Source organism: Corythoichthys intestinalis, chromosome 7 (assembly GCF_030265065.1).
Source record: "Corythoichthys intestinalis isolate RoL2023-P3 chromosome 7, ASM3026506v1, whole genome shotgun sequence".
Classification (NCBI taxonomy): domain Eukaryota; kingdom Metazoa; phylum Chordata; class Actinopteri; order Syngnathiformes; family Syngnathidae; genus Corythoichthys; species Corythoichthys intestinalis.
In genome coordinates, this window is record NC_080401.1 from 20,502,824 (window position 1) to 20,526,872 (window position 24,049).

Here is a 24,049-nt window from a genome sequence, read left to right on the forward strand (position 1 = left end):
AAAAAATGTGTCTAGACTGGGACTGTCTGACTTGGGGCGCTCAAAGTACTGCAAGGCTGAACTGGAGTTGGATTCATCTTCTGCCCTAGCTCTATAATCAACCTGAATAAACAAATAAAATAATTTATTTTTTAAAGCAAGTTTTATGTATCCAATTGATTATAATAACACCTATCCCCTGTGTCTATAAAATGACTTCATTGTTTATGCCATAATTAATCTTGCCGCACAAATAATAAATTTCAATGAAAATACAATAAACATTTCAAGACAAATTCTGTATACATAACCTTCATTCGAAAGTATTCACCAGAAAACAAAACGATATATAAATGATTAAAAATATATATCAAATTAATTTAACTACCTAAACTTTAAAGTGAAACCATTCATTTTATTAATATTTTGTTATATTTTTTCTGAATTAATATTGCTGCTGCGTGTGCATACGTTGTTTTACAGCTAAAATGTTTTTTTGCTGGCACTAGCCCTTTAATTGCCATTTATTTCATTTAAATTGTAGCTACCTGGTGGATAACAATTGCCAATATACAGTGCCTTGCAAAAGTATTCGGCCCCCTTGAATCTTGCAACCTTTCGCCACATTTCAGGCTTCAAACTTAAAGATATGAAATTTAATTTTTTGTCAAGAATCAACAACAAGTGGGACACAATCGTGAAGTGGAACAACATTTATTGGATAATTTAAACTTTTTTAACAAATAAAAAACTGAAAAGTGGGGCGTGCAATATTATTCGGCCCCTTTACTTTCAGTGCAGCAAACTCACTCCAGAAGTTCAGTGAGGATCTCTGAATGATCCAATGTTGTCCTAAATGACCGATGATGATAAATAGAATCCACCTGTGTGTAATCAAGTCTCCGTATAAATGCACCTGCTCTGTGATAGTCTCAGGGTTCTGTTTAAAGTGCAGAGAGCATTATGAAAACCAAGAAACACACCAGGAAGGTCCGAGATACTGTTGTGGAGAAGTTTAAAGCCGGACTTGGATACAAAAAGATTTCCCAAGCTTTAAACATTTCAAGGAGCACTGTGCAAGCCATCATATTGAAATGGAAGGAGCATCAGACCACTGCAAATCTACCAAGACCCGGCCGTCCTTCCAAACTTTCTTCTCAAACAAGGAGAAAACTGATCAGAGATGCAGCAAAGAGGCCCATGATCACTCTGGATGAACTGCAGAGATCTACAGCTGAGGTGGGAGAGTCTGTCCATAGGACAACAATCAGTCGTACACTGCACAAATCTGGCCTTTATGGAAGAGTGGCAAGAAGAAAGCCATTTCTCAAAGATACCCATAAAAAGTCTCGTTTAAAGTTTGCCACAAGCCACCTGGGAGACACACCAAACATGTGGAAGAAGGTGCTCTGGTCAGATGAAACCAAAATTGAACTTTTTGGCCACAATGCAAAACGATATGTTTGGCGTTAAAGCAACACAGCTCATCACCCTGAACACACCATCCCCACTGTCAAACATGGTGGTGGCAGCATCATGGTTTGGGCCTGCTTTTCTTCAGCAGGGACAGGGAAGATGGTTAAAATTGACGGGAAGATGGATGCATCCAAATACAGGAACATTCTGGAAGAAAACCTGTTGGTATCTGCACAAGACCTGAGACTGGGACGGAGATTTATCTTCCAACAGGACAATGATCCAAAACATAAAGCCAAATCTACAATGGAATGGTTCAAAAATAAACGTATCCAGGTGTTAGAATGGCCAAGTCAAAGTCCAGACCTGAATCCAATCGAGAATCTGTGGAAAGAGCTGAAGACTGCTGTTCACAAACACTCTCCATCCAACCTCACTGAGCTCGAGCTGTTTTGCAAGGAAGAATGGGCAAGAATGTCAGTCTCTCGATGTGCAAAACTGATAGAAACATACCCCAAGCGACTTGCAGCTGTAATTGGAGCAAAAGGTGGCGCTACAAAGTATTAACGCAAGGGGGCCGAATAATATTGCACGCCCCACTTTTCAGTTTATTTGTTAAAAAAGTTTAAATTATCCGATAAATTTTGTTTCACTTCACGATTGTGTCCCACTTGTTGTTGATTCTTGACAAAAAATTAAAATTTTATATCTTTATGTTTGAAGCCTGAAATGTGGCGAAAGGTTGCAAGGTTCAAGGGGGCCGAATACTTTTGCAAGGCACTGTATATATATATGTGTAGTATACACACAGTCTATTATATTTATCAATTACAATTAATTAAAGACAATGTTTAATTCGTGCATTAATGAGTAAAAAAAATAAATTAATTAATGTAGATTAATCATAGGTTGCATTGTACAATTTTCCAGTACAACTATTAAACTGACACAGACATTGCTTGGCTAACAGGTACTAAGATACACAAATTTACATTTATTTGAAAGAGATACTCTAGATATATATTTCCATTTATTCACATAAATACATTTGCCATATATTATTCATATCTGATCGATCAGCTTTAACTTACTCTTTCCTTAATGAATGTATATTAGGTTATTAATGCTTACTTTTTGTTCCTGAATTGTGTCGTCGTCGTCGTCTCCTGATCGTCAAGAGAATTAGAGAACCTGTAAAATGGAAAAATCAACTTTCTTTTCCTTCAATACAAAACACAAATATATACATTGTATACAGTGGGGAGAACAAGTATTTGATACACAGTCAATGGGAAATACCATTGGCAGTGTATCAAATAATTGTTCTCCCCACTGTATGTCTTTGTATAATTAACCCACATTACTATGAGTTGTATAAATGTTACAAATGAGTTTTGGAAGAGTACTTCCAGTTTTTAATTACCTGTTCTGCATCTCCTTTGGCCACAGAATATCAATATATTATTATTATTTCAATAAGTTATTAATACCATGACAAGAAAAATGTTAAGTTCCTTCCCCATTACAAAAAGAGAAAAGAACAGGCATGTGGAAATATTAGAGCAAGAATGAAACTGGTAGCATGGTCACTTGCAAAATACGTACATCTGTATCCCCAACTAACATCACGTGAACTAAAACATTGAAAGATGTGTTTAGTTGGTTGTTTTTTTTTTTTTTTTTTTGAAACCTGACCTACGATGGTGCATATTACATGTAATCCTATGTTATGCCAACTTGTTGAAAAGGTACACCCGTGGCAGTAAGAAAACAAAACAAAGGTTGGGGGCCACTGCCCTAAAGAACAAAATAATTTTTCTTAGGAGTACCTAGAGTTTGCTTCTTAATGACCAGAAAGATGTGCAGTTTGTGCTATTTTTTTTTCAATTGCTGACAATTTTAATGCTGCACTGTTCCGATAAATTAAAAGTTAGCACTTTAACTTCAAGTCTGCTGTTTTGTTGACCCGGAGTCATAAATAGTGAACATGCTATCAGCGACGAACCCTATAAAGCATGAATAAAAAAAATAAAAAAAATACTAATGATAAAATTTAAAACTTTTCACATTACAGTACACTAGTTTTGTTCCTATTCAATTTAATTTTAGGATTTCATGACTGGGTATTGTCATGGGCATCATCCGACAAATCTTTCAACTTTTAATTTGATGTAATAATTACGCAGCACTGCGGGTGCACGAAAGCAGCTTGTGCCACAGAGCATACCGTCAATCACCATTGAGTTTAATATAGCTGGAAAATCTGTGGATGCCAAAATCACATTGAAATCGGTAAACGATGTGTACACTGGAACAAATCAAAAATTCGACTCTTGTTTATTTTGCTTTTGGAACTGAAAAAACAGTCTATATGAAGGCTGGAAACTCAAGGAAACAGACTGAGTAGCTTAACTTTTAGGGAAAGTGACATCACAGAGATTTGTGGTGAAAACATTGAACACATGGATTGTTAGAAAAAAAGAAAAAGAGCGACCTATTTGGCAAAAACCTACTATAACGCTCAATGCAAGAGCAGTTGACCAATTTGCATTTGACTCATTCCTGGCTGTAGGCTGTATACACATTAATTATTCATTCAGTATGAAAGAAAGCATTACACAACAGTTCGAGTGAGCAGAAGGTGAACATAAAGTGACAAAAATGAATGGGATTCCACTTTTAGAGCAACTAAACCTTACACTTAAGCAAGCATTTTAAATTCAGATTAAGATCTCCCACACAACACATCGTTATCCTCTGTACCCCATCTTCACTTATTCAAAGGAAGACCATTCGTCACTTTGCACCCTTAATTCTGCTACTCTTCTGATCCACTCTTTTAAAACCCATAAGTGTGGTGTTGTTTAGATGCCACGTTTCTTCAGAGTGACACATGTTTTATTGATTTAAACGGATTCAAGAGTGGCCTATCTTGAGGACACTCACACACTTTCACGGGTTTCTGTTCGTGCCACCATTTTGATTTGAATGTGTAATGAAATACATTTGCAAAAAAAATAACTGTGACACGAGGGCACAACTAAATATTTTATAGGCTTGACGTTTCATGCGCGAGGTTTAGAGTATACTTCTATTTACTATTCATCTCGGTTTTTGTCATCAAAGTCTTGTAAAGTGTGCCCTTGAATGACCAACTTCTTACTTGATGCATGTGGCAGTGCAAGAGTAAAAAGATGAAAATGGAGGGAAAATATCAGAGTGGAAATGGAGGTCTCATACACAACAGTGTCATAAGCACATCACATCACATTTATCCCAGCCAAATCATTAATGAAGCTTAGAAGACAAACACACACAAAAATAATAACGGTAATATTTAAGCTCTACTAAATTCTACTTGGCCTCAATGCCCTTTCGAGAGAAAAACACAGTTCACCAAAAGTTCATGTCTGTTATCATTGTCAATCCTGGCCTTATATGCCTCAAACTATCCCTGTGATTGGCTGGAAACAAGGAACCAAACATACCCCGACTAGTGTTGATATGACACTTGACGTGTTCTACACCTCTGACCCTGATATGCAGGGTCGCTGTTCGGTCAGATTCCCGCTGCAGGCTGAGTGTGATTGGAGTTTGTGTATGTGCGGTTGTGGATGGGGGGGACACTTTGAGGTGGGCGGGGGATAGACAAGAAGAGGTAAAAGCTCAAAATATCTCTGTATCTGGCCTTGTGACATTTTAGAATCTGCACCGCCCTACATAAATCAAGTTCAACTGGAGTTCACGATTAAAGCCACACCCCCTCGCCACCACGTCATCAGGCAGGCTACATGTCGTCATGGACTACAAACCCCTCAACTTGTCGCTTGTTTCCTTCCTGACACAGTATTGACCCCCAGTGGGCCTTCATTGTCTACAACGTTTTACAAATATTAGAACCTCCGCTTTGTTTCATGTTGCAGTCACATAAAATGTGCGGGTATTTTATAATTTAAACTGATTGAAATGCTGTCTTTCTATATTAAATAATAATACAGGGTGTTCCAAAATGTTTGACCCCATTTCGTAGGCCAATAATTTTGACAATTTTCATTGGAATGACTTCAAATTTTCACAGCTTGTGTAGAAACATTTCAAGTTTATGTGTGTAACGTTTGGCATTTCGATCTTTTCAGGTTAAGAAATGCCTTTCACTTCAAAAGAAAAGGCATTTTGATAAGGCATTTTGCAGGCGGCGCTCATATTGAACATTTAATGGAAATCTGTCATAGACCCAACAAATATTTGTAATTTTCTTTGTAAATTTAACCAATAAAACTTATGACCTTCAACATAAAGTGTATTTAGTTTCATTAAGATCCATTGAGTCGTTTCCGAGATATGGGCATTTGGAATGGGGTAAACCATTTTGGACACCCTGTAATTTATAGTAGTACACAGCTGCCTCAACAGCAATCATTACCCCATTTTTTATTATTCATAATACTACCAACGCGTCTGTGCTTGTATATTTTATGAAATTGAAAAACATTGAAAATGTGACAATATAATTTTCTTATCAACACATGTATTGTTTTACTACTTTAATGTTCTTTAATGAATACTTTGAAATACAAAAGGCAAAAGGATACACTAGGACAGAATTTAATCATTCATATAACGTTTCAATAAAATAAAATAAAAACGAGCAAACAGGGTTAGTAATATTTAATTTGTAGTGATAAATAAAATGAAAGCACTGAAATGGATTTAACATTCATAATTGCCATTCAGAAAAAAATATATAGTTCTGTTTAAGACATTAAAACTCAAAATGTTTAGTTTGGCATTTAAATTAATTCAACAATGCATTTACAGTAACTCAAGTGCCCCCCCCCCCCCCCCCCCCGAAAAAAGACATGTCACTTGAACGCTTGACCTAAATACTTTTCCAACAGTTGCTCTGAAGACCCAATACGCTCTATTGTCTACTTTTGAAGTACAAGTGTGCCCTCAAGTGGTAAATATAAGTACTATTCCTGGCTGATATTTTTTTGTTGTTTCTGGTCTTTTTGCACGTCTAATAATATTATATTATTACTGAATTCTCATATGGAAGGTATAAATAGCAGTAACTTGTTAAATACATTTTCATACTATAGTGTTATTTTTCAAACAATAATTTATACAAAAATAAATATTGTCACTGCTGGAGAACACATTTAAGATGACAATTGGTCACGTTAGTTGGATTCTGTATTTCCATGGGAAATGTACATATTCACCAAACAGTCCTTTCATTTTCAACTGGGTGTAAAGATGTTGAAACACATAAAACGAAGGCCTCCCTTTTTTTTTTTTCGCGGAAGGGGAAAGTGCATCCATCCATTGTCTGTATCAAACCTCGCACAAGTCGCAGAGATACCGAAACCTATCCCAGGTGATCATGAGCAGGAGGAAGGCTGCACCTGAACTGCTCGTCAGCCAATTCCTGAGTACAGATGAAAAATATATATAATAAATAAGACTTCTGGGATCCAAGACATCTTTACACAAACCATACATATCAATAACAAGTGGGAAAAGCTGTCAACTCATTCACAACCAAGAAGTATAAAAAAATATGAAATATGCATGGAATTAAGGCCTTGCTTTTAACTGGTTTGACAGTTATTGTTTTTTTCCCCCCAAACTAATTAAGGTTACACGGCGCTCCCCGTGAATTCCAGGTTTCTCTAATTTGAAGAGTGAGCACTTACTCAAGTTATTCAGAAAGATTTATAATATATTATTCATTTTATTTATTTACTGTTTCAGTGGCTCAATACACACAAATCACTGCCGAGGAAACCATGATCAATGCACTTTGAGACACTAAAAAAATAAGTCACACATCATCTTGCTAAGCTAAATGGAATGCTATCTCGATGTGTGAACAAGTAGTCTACGAATAAAAATAAATGAATAAAACACTTTTTTAATCTTAATATTATCATCTTCCCTAACCCTTGAAATAAAAGAAATCATTATTTTCTTGTGCGACGATAAAAAATAAATGCATTGGTGCTTGGGACTATTGTAAAAAATATAGTTACTGGAGTCTATCCACTTTTCACTTCCTGACAGCGTTTACGTCAGCTTACGTGGCTCCTCACGTTCTGCACTTGCCACGGGCCACTTTCCACACTGGGCTGCCACCAGTGTGAAATAGCCTTTAACATCCAATTACCAGCTCTTTTTTACCATACCGTAATATAAGTCAAGTTAAATGGCAATACTTGTGACACTCGCAGTAGCCCTCCATGAATTGAAAGGTAGTCTTCGTGAGGATGAGCAGTACAAAAGATGAACAATAATAATAAATGATGTGTTAAAAAAAGATCTCAGAAAAAAACATCTCAGAAAATATGACCTCATACTATAAATTCAAAAAATTACTTTTCAATTCTTTTCGATCTGCATATTTCTTCAATCTTTGTTGTGCAAAATCATTTGGAACATTTTTTTTTTTTCAAAATACTCCAAATCTTGAGGAAGTTAAAATTCTACCCTACAGTCCCATCTATCCAGCTTCTTCCGCTTCGTCTGAAGTCAAGCTGTGGGGGCACCAGCTTTAGTAAGCATGCCCAGACTTCCTTCTACCGAGCAACTTCTTCCTGCTCCAGGGAGACCCTAAGGTGTTCCTAGGTCAGCTGGTAGATATAGTCTTCCCAAAACATCAACTGTAGGCCCTTATCCCAGTGGGACATGCCTGGAACACCTAACCAAACAAGCCTCCATTTGGAGTCAGCTGCTCGAGTCACCTCATGTAGTTCCTCTCCATGCACTGGCCTTCGGAGATGACTGAGCTTCTAACGCCAACTCTAAGAAAGAGTTGAGACACTCTGCTGGGGAAACTGATTTCGGCTGCTCTCATCTGAGATCTTCTTTTTTCAGACATGACCCATGACCATATTTGAGGGTAGGAACAAAGACTGACTGGTAAATACAGTAGAGAACTTGTCCTTTCAGCTGCTTCTTCATCACGACAGACTGATAAAGCCTCCACATCATTGTGATTCGCATGGTGACTTCCCGCTTCATTCTTCTCACTCGTGAAAAAGTTACCCCAAGGTACGATATATTCCTTCTTGATTAAATTATGCTGGCTGTCTTTTGCAACAATCATTTATAAAAATAAAAATATATATATGTAATTTGGAAAATAATTTAGAACCAAGTGTTCCATGTTTTTTGTGTGTGTGTATTCTTGATTTTAGCTGTGTTTGGAGTCTGGTTTGAAGACCAAGAACCTTTGGTTATGTTTTCTGACATAGAGCAGCACATGTTGCTACTGAATGGCTTTTGAATGGCGATTCAATATAACATTACAAAACATAACGAACATACGGTACTTTCCACACTATAAGGCACATCGGAGTAGAAAGCGCACCTTCAGTGATTGGCCTTTTTTAAAACTGTTTTCATATATAGGGCGCACCACATTATATGGCGCAGCAGTAGTAGTAGTAGTAATAGTCATAATAGTAGTAAAGGTTGGGGTTGTGTTATGCATCCACTAGGTGCAGCTGCGCTAATTGGAATGTCATGCCATGAATAACCAATACTGATCCATTTACCATATTGGCCCGAATATAAGACGGTGTACAAGAGTTAAAACTGAAAAAGAGGGGGTCGTCTTATATTCGCGGTCTAAACATTATACCCATTCACGACGCTAGATGACGCCAGATATCATTGAAGCGATGTTCTGTCATGACAGATCTCAGCTACTCTCCCCATTCACGACGCTAGATTGCGCCAGATATCATTGAAGCGATGTTCAGTCATGACAGATCTCAGCTACTCTCAGGTTTAACCATTTGCATTATTTTATTGCAATGTTTTTCCTTATTCAGATTTGTTTCAAAACTACAGTTACAGTTAGACTTCACTTTGATGGTTAATGCAGTTATTGCAATTTTGTTGTTTTATCACAATAGATTGGTTTATTTACATCTTAAAAACCAGAAGCCATTCATTTACGAATGTGATTGCACTTCAGTTTACATATTTAAATGTTGAGATATTAAGATTTGAATGGGGTAAAATAACATGCTTTTTCTCTCAAATATATTGTTATAATCATTTGTTTCGGATGTACTTTAATTATTTTCTGTATAATAATTAATTTGGTGTTCAAACAGTCTTTTTTCAAACTTGAGTCTTGAAAAAGAGGGGGTCTTCTTATAATCAGGGCCGTCTTATATCCGGGCCAATACGGTAATATAAGGCACATAAGGCCCAATGTTGGCTTTTGAGAAAACTGATGGCTTTTAGGTGAGCCTTGTAGTGTGGAAAATACGGTCATTTATTTCCATATTTCACACCCAGTATTCTTCTCATTATATTGTTTAGGTTTTTATATCTGGATACGGAGTTAATGTGACTTCTCCAGAAAGGCGTTCTTTCTCAAAATATTTTCAAACTTAATTTTGACAAAATTCCATCTCATTGGTTTTAAATTACATCATTGATCATTATTGTTTTTGCTGTTAAATAAAATCCACCATCATTTTTGCTGACCAAGATTTTGCTAGCATTAAATTCAACAGCTTTAAATCTTACAGCAAATGCTATCATTAAAATGTTTTGTACTAATGGAGTAAATAAAAATACAATGTATTGTAGTAAATGGACTTGCAACTTATTGCTATTAACCTCACCAGGTATATCAACAGCGGTCTCCACTGTCATCTTCATCCTCATGAGAAGGTTCAACCAGTCGCTTGTAAGAGAAGGCTAGCATCATCTGTATAAAAAAATTTTGGGGTTAAAACAATAGTAATAATAATAATATTGTTGCTGTGTCATTATGTATGTAGGAATATTTTAAAATTTGTGTCTTAAGTGCTTCCTTTACTTTTCTTGTATGTTGCTTACCGTTAGCAGTGCTAGAAGCACCATCATCACACCCATCATGATATACATGTTGTCAGTGAGGCCACCAGCCCACAGCGGGCCCAGAATAGTTGCGAGACCTCCAACTGAGCGACGCACGCCCTGACTGAAACCTGCCAGGCCAGCAACACATTTAATATATACTAATTAGGATAGGTGTAGTGTGCGCTTTGGGGAACAAAACCTAATGAAGACTGACAGTGACAAAAAAACATAGAATGACATACGCAAAATGATATTAATTAAAAAAAATAATAACAGAATTAATGTGAAAATAGATTGTAAAGCGATTTAAGCCCTATTAGTGAAGTACAGCATTTATCATCATGCTTTCTCAGCTATGTTTTACTGCCAATGAACAGTTTTATTAGGGATGTAGAATACATAAGAATAAAAATGAATGAAAAGGCGAATTAAAAGAAGACTTTGATAAAATAATGATAACAGAAGAAATAGAAAGCAGAATAAGAGATTGTTATGTGGGATCTAACTCATTTTGTTAAACAGAGGACGTTTTATTCGAATCCATCCTTTCTTTACCACTAATCTCATTCAAGATGACAAATGTGCAGAAACCCAGTTGACCTTGGGTAAAAGCAGTGGTGGAATGTAACGAAGTCCGTTACTTAAGTAATTTTTTTGTGTATCTATACTTTACATGAGTACAAATATGAAGTGGTACTTTAACTTTGCCACATTTTACAGCACTTATCTGTACTTTTACTCCACTTTTTAAATTGTCCAATGCGTTACACATTACTTCCAACCCCCCAACCCCATCTTGATTTGAATGTTTCATTTTAATGCGCTATTGATTAGCCACATACAACTGTGCGAGCAGCGCGCCCTCAGATGAGTGCTGCACTCTTGTACAGTAGGTGGCGGTATGCACCTAATAGTTGCTTGCAATCCACCATTAAACAAAGTTTTGGAGTTAATGAGCTTCTGTTTACAGTAGAGTCAATTATATTGCTTGTTTTTTTTTCATTCTGCACAGCTTTAAATAAAACTGAGCAGTCAATGAATTTTCTGGCTCTTTCTTTAAATATTGAGTCAGATGTCTGTGTGTACTTCATCCACAACTGGGTAAAAAGCAGAATATACCCTGGACTGCTCACCAGTCATTTTCAAGCAAGTGTACAACCACACACTCACTGCCTTATTCAGATCCACAATTGCTTACTGAATACAATTTAAAGACCACAGGGAAAGCTTCTCAGTTCCTTCATTTCACATGTGGGGAAAAACAGTTTGGCCCAAGGCCTTCTCAGCTTTCCTTTAAATTTCTTGTTTTAGGCTAGAAAGTTTTTACCTTGTGTTTTTTCAGAAGTAACTTTGGAGAAGAGTGAAACCTGGGCCACAGCTACAAATGGTAAACCCAGAACCTGCAGAAACACGCCTATGACAAACTCTGTCAGCTGCCATGGGAAATCACCTGCATGAAAACAATACAGAAAGGGTTATTGAAACAATGACATTTGTTTGTGGTGGTTGATTCAAAGACTCCTAAGCAAGAATCTTAGGAGTTAAACGATCAATTACCGTACAAGCCAATGCTTGTTCATTATAATTTTGTGAAAATTAGATGGAATTTTGATAAAATCATGTATTTTACAAACATTGCAGTCAGATTAAAGAGGGCGCCGAAATGAGTCTGTGTTCATGTTTTAATAAAAAGATAATATAATCCCTGTTAATGACTGAACTTTGACATAGGAAAGAATACAGACTCACCTAGCGGGTTTGCCAGGAAGATGAGACACCAGACACAGGAAATGTTGCAAATGCTAAGGCCAACAGCAAGAATTACTCGCTCAGCAACACGCCTGCTCAGCCATCGCACAAATAGGAAACCAGCAATCACTTCCACACCACAGAGGCAGTACATGAGGCTGTTCTCCAACTCTCCATAGTTGAAGTACTTCTGCGTCAGTGGAGTCACCATGGTCTGTGGAACAAGTGGTGCATGTTTAAGCCAGTTTATTACAATGGTGTGATAACTACATGGATTTTACTGAATTTATGTACATTACCTCCAATGCTGTCTGATTAAAGAGGGTGATAAATTGAGCAGCCAGCAGCACAACCACCTCTTCTCTGAGGAACTCTGTAGAGTTGCAAGAGACCAATGTCAAAGGATGTATGAAATGTCAGAATTTGTGAATTCAATTAAAATTCATGCTGGGAGACAACCAGTATACAAGCCACCATCAAACATGGTTTTATTGTATCTTATACTCTGTATGTTGTATGAGTAAAGCGGATAAAGTACACCATAAAAAGGCCACACGCCCCTGTTCTACACCCTCTCTATTAACATCTTTAATATATTCAAAGTCAATCATAATCAAATATCAAATGTTGGCGGGTGTGTGCTGATTACTATTTGAGTTTGAATGTGAATGAAAATTTTGAATTCTTCATACTCTACACATTCCAAGTGAAAATCAATGTTTTAAATGGTTATAACTTTACCTTCCACCAAAAAATATTTCCAATACTTTTTCAATTTAGTTCTACAAGTTATGTGGCACATTAATGACTGAAAAGTTGTTAACTTGTATATCTCAGTATTATTTATTATCTATAAATAAATAAATGGCATAAAAACACACCTCGTGAGAGACTGAAGTTTTTAAAGGGACTGGAGGACTCGGGGGAAACTGATGGCTCAGGATATGGGGAAATTTGATTCAAAGTAGAATCAGACGTTGCAGCAACATGATGATTCCTGTGTGAGTCAGCGGCAACCACAGAGCCATAGGAACCCACTAGCTCCTGTGATTTAATTAGTGGCTTTACTTCATCATCAGCCTCATCATTTGCTTGCTCATCCTCAATCCCATGTTCATTCACTATGTCACTATGCTTGTTTTTAACAGTCTTCTTCCCCCTCTCCACAGGTGGAAGATCCCAGTACATGAAGAGCACAGCAAATTGAAGAAGAATCCACAATAAGCACATAAATAACTAGAGGGAACAAACGACAAACATAAAACGGTTACACAAAATTAACATGTTTAAATGTAGTCACTGTAGTACAAGTCATATAGACTTCAGGGTTGTATGTACAACCAACCAATTGCCAGAATCAACCCCTTTCCCTTCTGATGTGATAACATAATATATAATAAATAGTTTACACACTCTCAAGTACCTATTACATTATGTTAAATCAAAACAAGATGCATTCCATTTTACTGATTGACTCCTTACCCCTGGTGCAGTGAATGTATTGACCACAAAAGGACCCACATGGAAATCACACAGTCTCAGGAAGATGTTAAATGCTGGACCTATGAAAAGTACATGCAAAATTTGGTAATCAGGTGTAAAGTCAGCAAATTAAAATAGGCAATCCTTTTGTCTAAACAGGAGAAATTATAAATTGAAATTTGAAATCTAACAAAATTTTAACTATTAGCATTTTAACAAGGATTATTGTTCCATCCATATATCTATCCAACACTTATTAGGTGTACCGGTCAGCTTAAGCCGATCCCAGCTCACTTTGGGCAGAAGATGGGTAAATATTTTTCTAAACCCCACTCCTACTACTGGATAATATATTGTCCTATAGTAGACTTGGTGCTAATAACCACCAAAACCAACAAAGAACAACAGCAAAAAAATGCATTGTCATGAAAGTATAAAGGAGAGGCAAAAGAAGTGCTGCAAAAATAAAAACTGTCCCTGTGTCCAATGACACTCGTTTTTGCTTTATTAATATTTGTTTGGCATATTGTGCTCTGAGTTAATGTTGCTATTAGACATGTTCTGATTTATCGGTTTCAAGGTATACCGTGGTACGAAAACGTCAAGGTTTCGAAATTTTTCCGTCATACCGTCCCCTAAGGTATTAGCTATTTTTAATGTCCCAAAAATGCATGGAGAAATCCCTCGCTTGCAGCTGCAAGGCTCAACCCTACCCCACCAGTTGTTAGTTAGTGGCAGTGAGTCAGCTGTGATACACGATGGCTGGAGGAAGTGAAACTCCTGAACTTTTTTTTCCTCCAATGAAGAAAACAAAATCGCTGGTAAGGGAAGACTTCGGCTAAAGAAAAGTTATAGATGGCCGCGGCATAGAGGAGGAGGGCCAACTAACATGTAAAACATGTTCGCTGCTACTGAGGAGGCAACACCTCCAATATGGTTTCCCATTTATACAAATTTAAAGGTTAGTAAACACTGTCATGAACATTTCCCACCAGCTAGCTAGAGTTAAATCCAGCGTGTTTAGTGTGTCTAGCGGTAGTAAAACGTGCTGGGTTTTTTTCCCTCTCTGGCAACTGTCTGTTTTTAGAAAGAGAGTGTGTGCATAATGTAAACATAATACGAGGTATACATACGTGCTTTTTATGGAAAATAATTCAATTATTTTTGTTCTGATGGTAATAATGTTGAGCTTTGGCTATGGGTTTATCCAGGCTTAAAGCATTTATTTTAATTTTATTTAGAATATACAGTTTTTTTAACTTAACATTATACTTATGCTCCAAATGGCTAAATGGCCAATATATTTTGAAAAATAAAAATCCTGTTCAACGGAAGATTTTTTTATTTTTTTTTTTGTAATTTAAACCCAAATATCTTAGAGTAACATCGTGATATTTTGGCTTAAGGTCTTCATACTATCAGATTATCACTACAGCACATGCCCAGTCACAATCACAAAGGAACAAGTATGTTTTAAAATCCCCACTCCTACTATTGGACAATAATCCCCAAAACAAACAATGAAGAAATCAAAGAATGCATCATCATCAAAGTACAATCGATCACTGCCTAATTTACCTTCTATTGAACTGGACCACTCACCAATCAGAAGGCCGACTTGTCGACATACCATGGCAGCGGCAAACACAGTGGACCGATCTTCTGGGGCTGTGCTTCTGGTTAGGAAACCAAAGATGGACGAGCCAGCACCCGTGCCAATGCCTGAAGAGAACATGTCCACCAAAACTGTACTTAACTTAATGTGCTGGAGCTCAAATAGAGGAAAGGGGATTTGTGACGAATGCATCAAAATCATGTGTCATAGAAAAAAACAAACTGGTAGTTGGTTGCTCAGAAAACAAACGAACAAAAAACAGCTCATAATAATTTGAACTTTTTAAACAGTTGGATATAAATTGCAGCCCTTGTCTAACTGGGTGTGGACATTACTGCATTTTTAAACCACCACGACCTTGAACATTTTGGGGCCCTCAGGTTTCAAAACAATAGATTTTTTGTTTTAGCTTAAAGTACAACAATATTTGTAGGTTTGGAGAATATCAGTTGAAAATTGTACTACCGGATATTTTTTAGGCTTTAGCTGAATAGAAACCTGTAATACCAGAAGAGCAAGAAACTGTTTCCAAGATACTTGTACAAGTATCTTATGAGGATATGTTTAGTATATAACATTGACTTCACCATCATAGTGAAGTCTAGCTATATAATAATAGTAAAGCATTTGTTTTAATGTACAGAGCTCCAGCTTTCGCTCAAATAGGAGCATTTCACCCCAAAAACTTTGCTAGTACATTTTTCCATCTCCACGCACCTGGATGACTAAAATTAGCAGATTTTGTATTGTTATTATTCTTCATTATTCTTTTTGTTGCAGACCATTGTTCTTTTTGGTAGTCCTTTTAATTTTCGTCTTTTGGACGAAAATACACATTTGTCTTTGTCATATTTTAATCTTGTCAAAACGCTTTCATTTTCATCAACGAAACGTCCCAAAAATTTTCGGCTCTCAAAAAGTTCCCAAAAAGTTTTGGCTGCAAAATTTCAATTTCGTGTCCACTATATTTTGCTGCTTGCATGAATTCACGATGGGATTTAGCATCCATCAATGAAGCAACAAAGTCAGGCTTACTTTTCACACACTATTATTAACAACCCACTCCCCCATCTCATGCATTCAACAACTATTTACAATGACAGTACCACTCAAAAAAGTGTACTCATATGTATTTGCGCCTGTGACACCAATAAGAACGTCACATTGCTACTGCGAACGCACCAATAGGAGCGTCGCGTTGCTACACTATCGGGCGCTGCATGGGTAAGTGGGTGGCTAATTAAGGTGTGTGAAAAGTGGGCCTGACTTCAATATTACTTAAGGGTAACTAAATAATGCTGTGAATTCTTGCAAGCACCACAATGTGACAGAAACTATGTTGCAATTTCATCTTGACAGATGAAAATTAAAAACAATATAGTCTCGTTGTCTTCGTATTAGACAAAAATTGAAATCCACCTCGTTACATTTTAACAAAACATTTTTAGCCTGCCATTAAGATATTTTTGTTCTCGTCAACGAAAACAACAATACTATATGCAAATTTTTAGTCTACACTCAACCTCAGTTGTTGTGATAATTTAAAAAAATAGCATTTATCCAGGGTTGCCCCTATATACAGAAGATTGTGGCGCGCCGCCACACCAAAATTAAGCCGCCACGCATTGCAAATGAGATTGATTTTAAAGATATATTCAAATTTATCATTTGTATAATTCAAAATGATGTCTAAAAGAATACATATAGCTCATTATTTATGCACCCTTATTTTAAAAATCATCGCTTCTCCTGTTGTTTACTAGTGCCTGAGTAGGGCCGCGGAGTTGGAAATAGAAAAAAATCTGCAGAAAGGTATTTCAACTTAATGAAAGTAATTCTGCTTTAAGCCTGTGAAAAGTTCATTATGGCGTGTCTTTGACCCGAATCGTCGCGTCCTAGCATAGCATTTGTTCGTTACAGATGTCATTCGTTGTAATTGCAGATGAATTTTTGAAGTATTTTAGAAAGAGAAAAGTTCCTGAAGAGAAGGGTCAGGTAACAAAAAGACTTATTGTTGTGGTGATGTAGACCGTCACGTTCTGAAATATTTAATTAGCGTGCTAATTAAATATTTTGGAATGTGAGGCTCTGCTCCCAGGTTCTGAATGTATTTAGCTGTTGCATGTCCGAGGAGTAAAATAACCAAATGGTTATAGCAGGCGTTGTATTTTAATGTCGAGATTACGTTTTCAAAAACTGAATGAGGCAAGATCAAAGCTGGAGATGCAGATCAGGAAGACACACTAAGTCCAGGTAAGAAGAACTAAGCTAACAGGGAGGCATCATGGACAGAAATAGCAAAGTTCAGGTCCTGGTTGTACCACACAAATCAAAGTGAGTATTAACAATTGTGCAACAATTATTTTTTTTAAATCATAATTGCATTGTTTTACTTATGTTACGGTGTTGAAAACGGTTCATTGTTTATACAGTGGGGCAAATAAGTATTTAGTCAACCACTAATCGTGCAAGTTCTCCCACTTGAAAATATTAGTATTAATATTAGATATTAATCACAACGTTTGATTTTTAAAGAATTTATTTGCAAATAATGGTGGAAAATAAGTAATTGGTCAATACCAAAAGTCCATCTCAATACTTTGTTTTGTACCCTTTATTGGCAATAACGGAGGCCAAAACGTTTTCTGTAACTCTTCACAAGCTTTTCACACACTGTTGCTGGTATTTTGGCCCATTCCTCCATGCAGATCTCCTCTAGAGCAGTGATGTTTTGGGGCTGTCGTTGGACAACACGGACTTTCAACTCCCTCCACAGATTTTCTATGGGGTTGAGATCCGGAGACTGGCTAGGCCACTCCAGGACCTTGAAATGCTTCTTACAAAGCCACTCATTTGTTGCCCTGGCTGTGTGTTTGTCATGCTGAAAGACCCAGCCACGTCCCATCTTCAATGCCCTTGCTGATGGAAGGAGATTTTCACTCAAAATTTCTCGATACATGGCCCCATTCATTCTTTTGGTCAGCGTTGTCCCATGAAAAGATATACTTAAAATATCTGCAGAAATACGAGGGGTGTACTCACTTTTGTGATAAACTGTATGTCTTTGTTTCTTAGACCTCATTTTTTAATTCTTATGTTGGTCAAGACAGACCTGAGGAAACGGCTGCAGGAGGACTGGAAGCATGCCTCGCATTGACTATAAATGTGACCACCGATTACTGATTTCCCTTATGAGAGAGCCCTCAAATTTTTTTATTTTTTTTTTTAAATCCAGGAAAATCAAGTGCAGGCAGGATGTAAACTTTTTTAAATAGGTCTTTGCTATGGTTCTTTTTGGAATAAATAAATGTTGAAAGACAGTCTTATTTGTCATGATATGAAACAATTTCGCCACGGCATGCTGTCAGACCCCGATGCAGCCCACCACCACAGGTTAAAAAAATCCTAGGGGAAACCCTGTTTATCATTGCTACACAGGGAGTGCACATGAGTACAACATAGGAATATATCTGCTTTTGCTAGTCAAAGGCCACTGCACTAATAGCAACAACAAAAAATAGTCTGGAGCCTTTCCAGTCTTATCTCTTTGTTTTCGTTAATTTCACCTTTGAGTGTGGCTGATACTTGCTTATTTGACAGCCTCTCTTGGAACTTGTTTTTCCTAAACCAACATGCGTTTTACTTTTATACAAGTAACTAGGGATGTCCCAATCAGATCATGTGATCGGAAATAGGGCCGATCGTGCATTTTTTCTGAGGATCGGAATCGGGTGAAAAAGATCGGGTTTTTAAATTTAAAAAATATATTTGTTTTTCTGCTTCATGCTCGTACAGCGCAACAGCCTCTAACCCTCCCTCATGCTATGCAGTGCGGCCAAACTGTCCAGCTTGCATTTAGCACTTAAAGTTAACGATGATGGACAGGTTTGTAGCTTTGATCTGGCCAGAGAAGCTTGGTATCTCTACGATCAAGGGCACAAATGTGTCAATCATTGTTAAACTTGCATTAGTGTGATGTGGCAACTCATTGTGTAAGTGAGAGGCTGTTCTCAGCAGCGTGAGCGTCAACGCATGAGTGGATTTGAGTGGACGCACTCAATGAAACATTTAATAAAGACAAGCATTTGTCGGCGTTATTCATGTTTAAAAATAATTCACATTATGAAGGCAGCACAGGGGACAGTACTATGTTTGGAACTTTTGTTAAAAAAAAAAAAATCGATCAGTATCGGATCAAGACTAGGTATCGGCAGATTCTCAAAATCAGGTGACTCGGACTCTGGTGCAAAAATATGTGATCGGGACATCCCTACATGTAACACATGACTACACTGACAATTTAACAGTCATGCAATGTGTACTTTGCTTTTATGCATAACATGCAGTGGGGGGTGGGTGATAAACAGTCATGTAGACACATCACTTACCTGCGACCAGTCTGCTTGACAGAAGGAGCCATTTGGAAAAGCCCATGAAGTACATGAAGTTACCTAAAAAAGTTAAAAGTTTAGGGTCTTTTACGTTTCACAAGTTCTAGTTAGTCATTGATTTGATTGCAAAAGAGGTGTGAACTCACCCACAATCTCAAAAAGGTTGGCAAACAAGATTATCTTCTTGGTGGTTCGCGTTCGGTCAGACCAGTGGCCAAATAGTGGCCCTGACAGGAGGCCACTGAGACTGAACGCTGATAGGGTCAAACCCAGAAAATACGATGGTGCCTCTAATGTTTGCAAATACTTCCATATAGTGGGGAGTATCACAGCTAGGGACAAAAACAGATTAGCGAAATCTATTATTTAAAAGCAAATGGGGTTCGGGAGATCCAATCCATTTTTCACTGAGAATAGATAAACTTCAGACAATCAGAATTTTAGACCCATCAAGATTGTCATATGATACATAATGACTAGAACACAAAAAAGGCATTATTTTAAAACTAAACAGAACATTTTTCCACACTAGTGAGTCATGGGAAAAGTTGGCTGAAACCTTGACCTCTGAGCTGTCCACAGGGATATGTAAAGAATAGATGCTCAAGTCACTACTGCTCTCACACACCATTAAATCATTTGCAACGTAGTGATTTGAAAAAACATTTCAAAATAAATATTTACAACTCCGAAATCACACTTGGCCCATGCTCATAAGGAGTCAAGTCAAGGCCCACACAACCACTTCGACAATGAAACTTGTTACTAACTCAAGTTTTAGCTTTTCTATGGACAAAGCAGATTGCTTACTCATGGCATTTACGTTTCCTGTGCGAGTTTGTCTACACAATGAACTCAATTTACACAAACCAGAAAGACATTTTAAGGCACTTGTGACATGGTCTGTCACCATCGCGTGACACAGACACAAAATTGAACAATAATTAATTTTTTTAGAATGTAATCTTAGAAAACTGACCATGCATTTTTAATTTGCACATAAATTGATGCAGCAATCCATCCCTAGATTGCCTATTTAACAACAAATTCAGATTTGTCTATTTAAGATCAAATCTAATTTGCTTCCATATAGGCTGAATAAATAATGCCTAGGTTAAAGACAAAACAAATTCACTAAAATTACAAAATATATGGTCACCTGTCACCACTTTAATTGGTACACTTGCACAAAACTGGCAAGTTTTCAAAAGGGATCACAATTTGGCAGTAAGGTATGTAACTGGATGTTGGCTACAGATAATATATTACCCGCGCTGTTAATATGTACCATATGTATAGACATAATAACCATAGCCTAAATAACTTCATTCACTTCGAATCGAGATCATTGTGAAAATATGAAATATACAACGATCACTACTACTAAGTATTTTTCACATGCAAACTAACGTCACATACAGTAATATTTTCAAAGAGATGTTTACCATATTCCACGCCGCTCAAAAGAAAGATTAGTCCAATGGTAAAAAATGTTAGCTTCCTTTTCCTTCCATAATCCATGTTGATGGGCTGCTATACGCGTTTAATGTTCACTTTCATTATTCCGCAGGTATATTCAAATTTTAGAGTCTCCACAAACACCGCAGTGAACATAATCCTGAAGGCGTTGCTTCCAATTATTACAGCGCGGTGCAGTTTCCTCCATGTAACGTGTCAATGGGACACACACAGAGAAACTATTCTAGCAGTAAGCAAGCATTTCGTTCTGTTATTTGTTGTAAGGGTTGTGCCTGGTTGCATCCACGAATCCGGAAAATAGATTTGACGGTACGTTTGTCGAGGAAAAGGTTGAATAAAACTCCCGGTTCGCACCAGCGCATTTTTAATCCTACAGACAACACTTCCGGGTATCCAGTTACATCTCGACCAATCACAAACTCTGATTCACCTCCAAACCATATTCCAAGGTGTACAGTTGTACTGTGTGTGTGTGTATATACGGTACATATATTTCACATTGTGGAGGGCTTTTCTAAATTAAAAAAATTAAGAAATTCCCCCACCCCGACTTTCAAGTTGCACACTGTCAGTGCGTAAGTGACACTCAAAGAATGAAGAAACACATAAAAGGCAGCTACTGTATTGAGGTGTCTTGCAAAGGGGTGTGTTGCGTGCGTGGGTCTCACTGACATCACAAAGCTGTCATTTTTTTGTGTTTAAACATTATTTTCTCCATTATCACAAGTCTAAGAAATACTTTGAATAACTGTCTTTTATACCATATCCTACTAGTAGTGATGGGTCCGCGAGACCTCATGAAGCGTGTCGACACAGACACACTGTGGTCGACACAGTGTGGATACTGTCATTGAATACGGACACCTGCTGGACATAAAAAAATCCCTATAGGCAACCCACTTGACAGACTGACACTGAATTGACGACATAGTAAAATCAAATCATTTAAAGAGTATGTAGCGGCAAAGGGGGTGTGAGACATCAATAGAACCGTTATGTGCCAAGATAACAAATATTGATAAAGTTAACAAAAAAATCAATCACATTAATGAGCAATTATCGAAAATAGATCGAAAATGACGAACATTTCCGAAAGTGTTCCGGAAACAGCTGAATGGGGCGGAGACGTCACGACAAGTGATTGACAGTCGAGGCGGAGCCAGGTTCCATTGTTTTTTAATGACGAGAGAGTAGCGTTGGGGTTTGTTTGAAATGTCCCGAGATATCAAAGAAAGAGGACGATGACTAGCAAAGGAGGCTAAGGCTAAGCAAAGGAGGGGAGCAGCCAAGCTCGAAATGGCCAGAGTGAGTACTCTTTTATAATAAAAAAATGTCACGCATTGGATACAGGACTGGACACATGTATAAATTATCGTTCGTAAAATATATAGAACAAATCCTCTGATCCCATTCATATTTGTGTCTTTTGGCAGAGCGAAAAGCTATGATAGCGCAATAAATGATAATTATTCTCTCCATTCCTTTATTTTGCAGTCACGGTGTATCAGCTTCACAAAAATAAATGCAAAACAAATCATTGGTGTTTCCCCACACGATCTGCTGCCGATGTTTCATCAGCGTCATTGCTCCCCTCAATGACCGTTTCATTACGCTGCATTGGCGTTTGTTTGGGCTCAAATTGGTAACCTAAAACACCGATTAAAGCTTCGTAACTCTCCTCGTCACCATTACATGAACATTCGTTACGTCCTTCTACGTCAGATTCGTCGCTGAAACTAGAAACAAAATTGTCTGCCATCATCACCGCCATTTAGTATTAAAGCACTGAGCCTTTTTCTTGTTGAAGAAACACCCCTCACTGTCAATTCTGAATTCTCTTTTATTGACAACGAGGGGTGTTTCTTCATGAGGGAACCTGGAATATGTGCAGGACGAACACAATGCATCAGCATAAACAGCTCAAAACACCCCAAATTCTCCCCTCACTAGAAGGAATTATATTGATGCAGACAGGCGCTGCCCCCCTAGTGGCCGGTGGCACTTGACAATCGAGCCAAATTTCTCTCATTTTCTTGTGTGTAATTACACGAAATGGCATGATATGAATACAGAAGGCATGCGTTTATGGATTAATGATGGAATATTAGAATTTTCCCAGGGCACTACATACCCTTTAAGTCTTTGCATTCATATTGCATTATTCCATATCTTTATATTATGTGAACATATATTATAATGTGAAAATGTAAGTAATAATGAATGGGTGAATGAGGATGCTTGTGGACGTTTTGTTCTGATAAAATTTTATTCAAAAAGTTTTTTATGTTTAAAATTTAGTTCGTTCCTTTTTATTTATCTTTTTTGTTTTAAACAAGCGATTTCACCTGTTGTGGACAACACACTCGCATGGAACCAACGATGCCAGCATGCACAAGAATTTCTTAGCCAGTTGATAGAGGTTTGGATAATATGTCCATTGGCTCCACCAGTATTGAAGAAAATCTTCATTGTGTGCCATGTTCGGCTCAGCCATTCATCGTTGCACTTTTGCAATTTTATCTACAGTTGCATTGCCTCCTTGACTCCCCACTTCGTCATCTAAGTGCTACCATAGCCGATCAGAAAAAAAATTGAAGTGGACGATAAATAAATTATAGGTTAATTACCAATTTCTAATAAATTACCAAAGAAGCTACTGTGGGAAAGTAAAGGAATGGCTCTATACCTGTGTTTAGCTTGGGATTTTCAGAAACTTCATTCTCATGCTTGGCCCAATAATGCTTCAGGATTGAGGAGGTGGCTACTGTTTGGCAGGTTGACAGGTTGAAAGTACAAATGCGACATTTCACCTGGAACGACATGTTCAGACCAGGACTCGTACCTCCGCGCACGACGTGTCGAGGACAAAAGGTAAGTGCTTTGGCCATTACGCTTGCAAATTAGTAAGCTGTCCACTTTTCTTGGAAGGTATCAAAACGGACATTTCCACGCACCGCAAATGACGGACCCTAAGTGTACCCGTCACACTAATAAACTAAGTTACCTTAAAATTAATTGTATTTAGAATGGAAGATGACAAGTGCGTTTTTCCTGTGTTACGTACATTTCCACA

At 37.4% G+C, this 24,049-nt stretch overlaps 2 protein-coding genes across 3 annotated transcripts in view; one reads left to right on the forward strand and one right to left on the reverse strand.

The window, feature by feature from the left end:
• Positions 1–6,661: 6,661 nt before the first annotated feature.
• Positions 6,662–21,415, reverse strand: mfsd8l1 (major facilitator superfamily domain containing 8-like 1). Of its 2 annotated transcripts, none has more exons than XM_057842232.1 (12): positions 20,943–21,415; positions 19,644–19,829; positions 19,495–19,557; positions 15,070–15,213; positions 13,492–13,571; positions 12,891–13,245; positions 12,309–12,382; positions 12,010–12,223; positions 11,588–11,710; positions 10,258–10,388; positions 10,041–10,126; positions 6,662–6,826 (listed from the first exon to the last, which is right to left on the reverse strand). In XM_057842232.1, the coding sequence occupies exons 1-11, from the start codon at positions 21,016–21,018 to the stop codon at positions 10,049–10,051; spliced, it is 1,524 nt and encodes a 507-aa protein (XP_057698215.1). In that variant the 5' UTR covers positions 21,019–21,415; the 3' UTR covers positions 6,662–6,826; positions 10,041–10,048. The 2 variants fall into 2 exon arrangements, with proteins under 2 accessions (XP_057698215.1, XP_057698216.1); XM_057842233.1 differs by having other exon boundaries at positions 15,094–15,213; positions 20,943–21,413.
• Positions 21,416–23,675: 2,260 nt separating this feature from the next.
• The window catches only part of LOC130918892 (lisH domain-containing protein ARMC9), a 48,269-nt gene continuing 47,895 nt past the window's right edge, over positions 23,676–24,049 (forward strand). The window contains exon 1 of the mRNA XM_057841112.1: positions 23,676–23,847. The gene's annotated coding sequence lies outside the window, so the exon portion shown is untranslated. The remainder of the gene's footprint in view (positions 23,848–24,049) is intronic.

What these genes read in the sequence shown, in the direction of transcription:
- mfsd8l1 (XM_057842232.1), bottom strand. Translation starts at nt 21,018, where the DNA reads ATGGATTATGGAAGGAAAAGGAAGCTAACATTTTTTACCATTGGACTA. An exon ending in CAACCTTTTTGAGATTGTGG is followed by an intron (nt 19,558 to 19,643) that starts GTGAGTTCACAC and finishes TAACTTTTTTAG; the next exon opens with GTAACTTCATGTACTTCATG. An exon ending in TGCTTCTAGCACTGCTAACG is followed by an intron (nt 10,127 to 10,257) that starts GTAAGCAACATA and finishes TTTTTTATACAG; the next exon opens with ATGATGCTAGCCTTCTCTTA.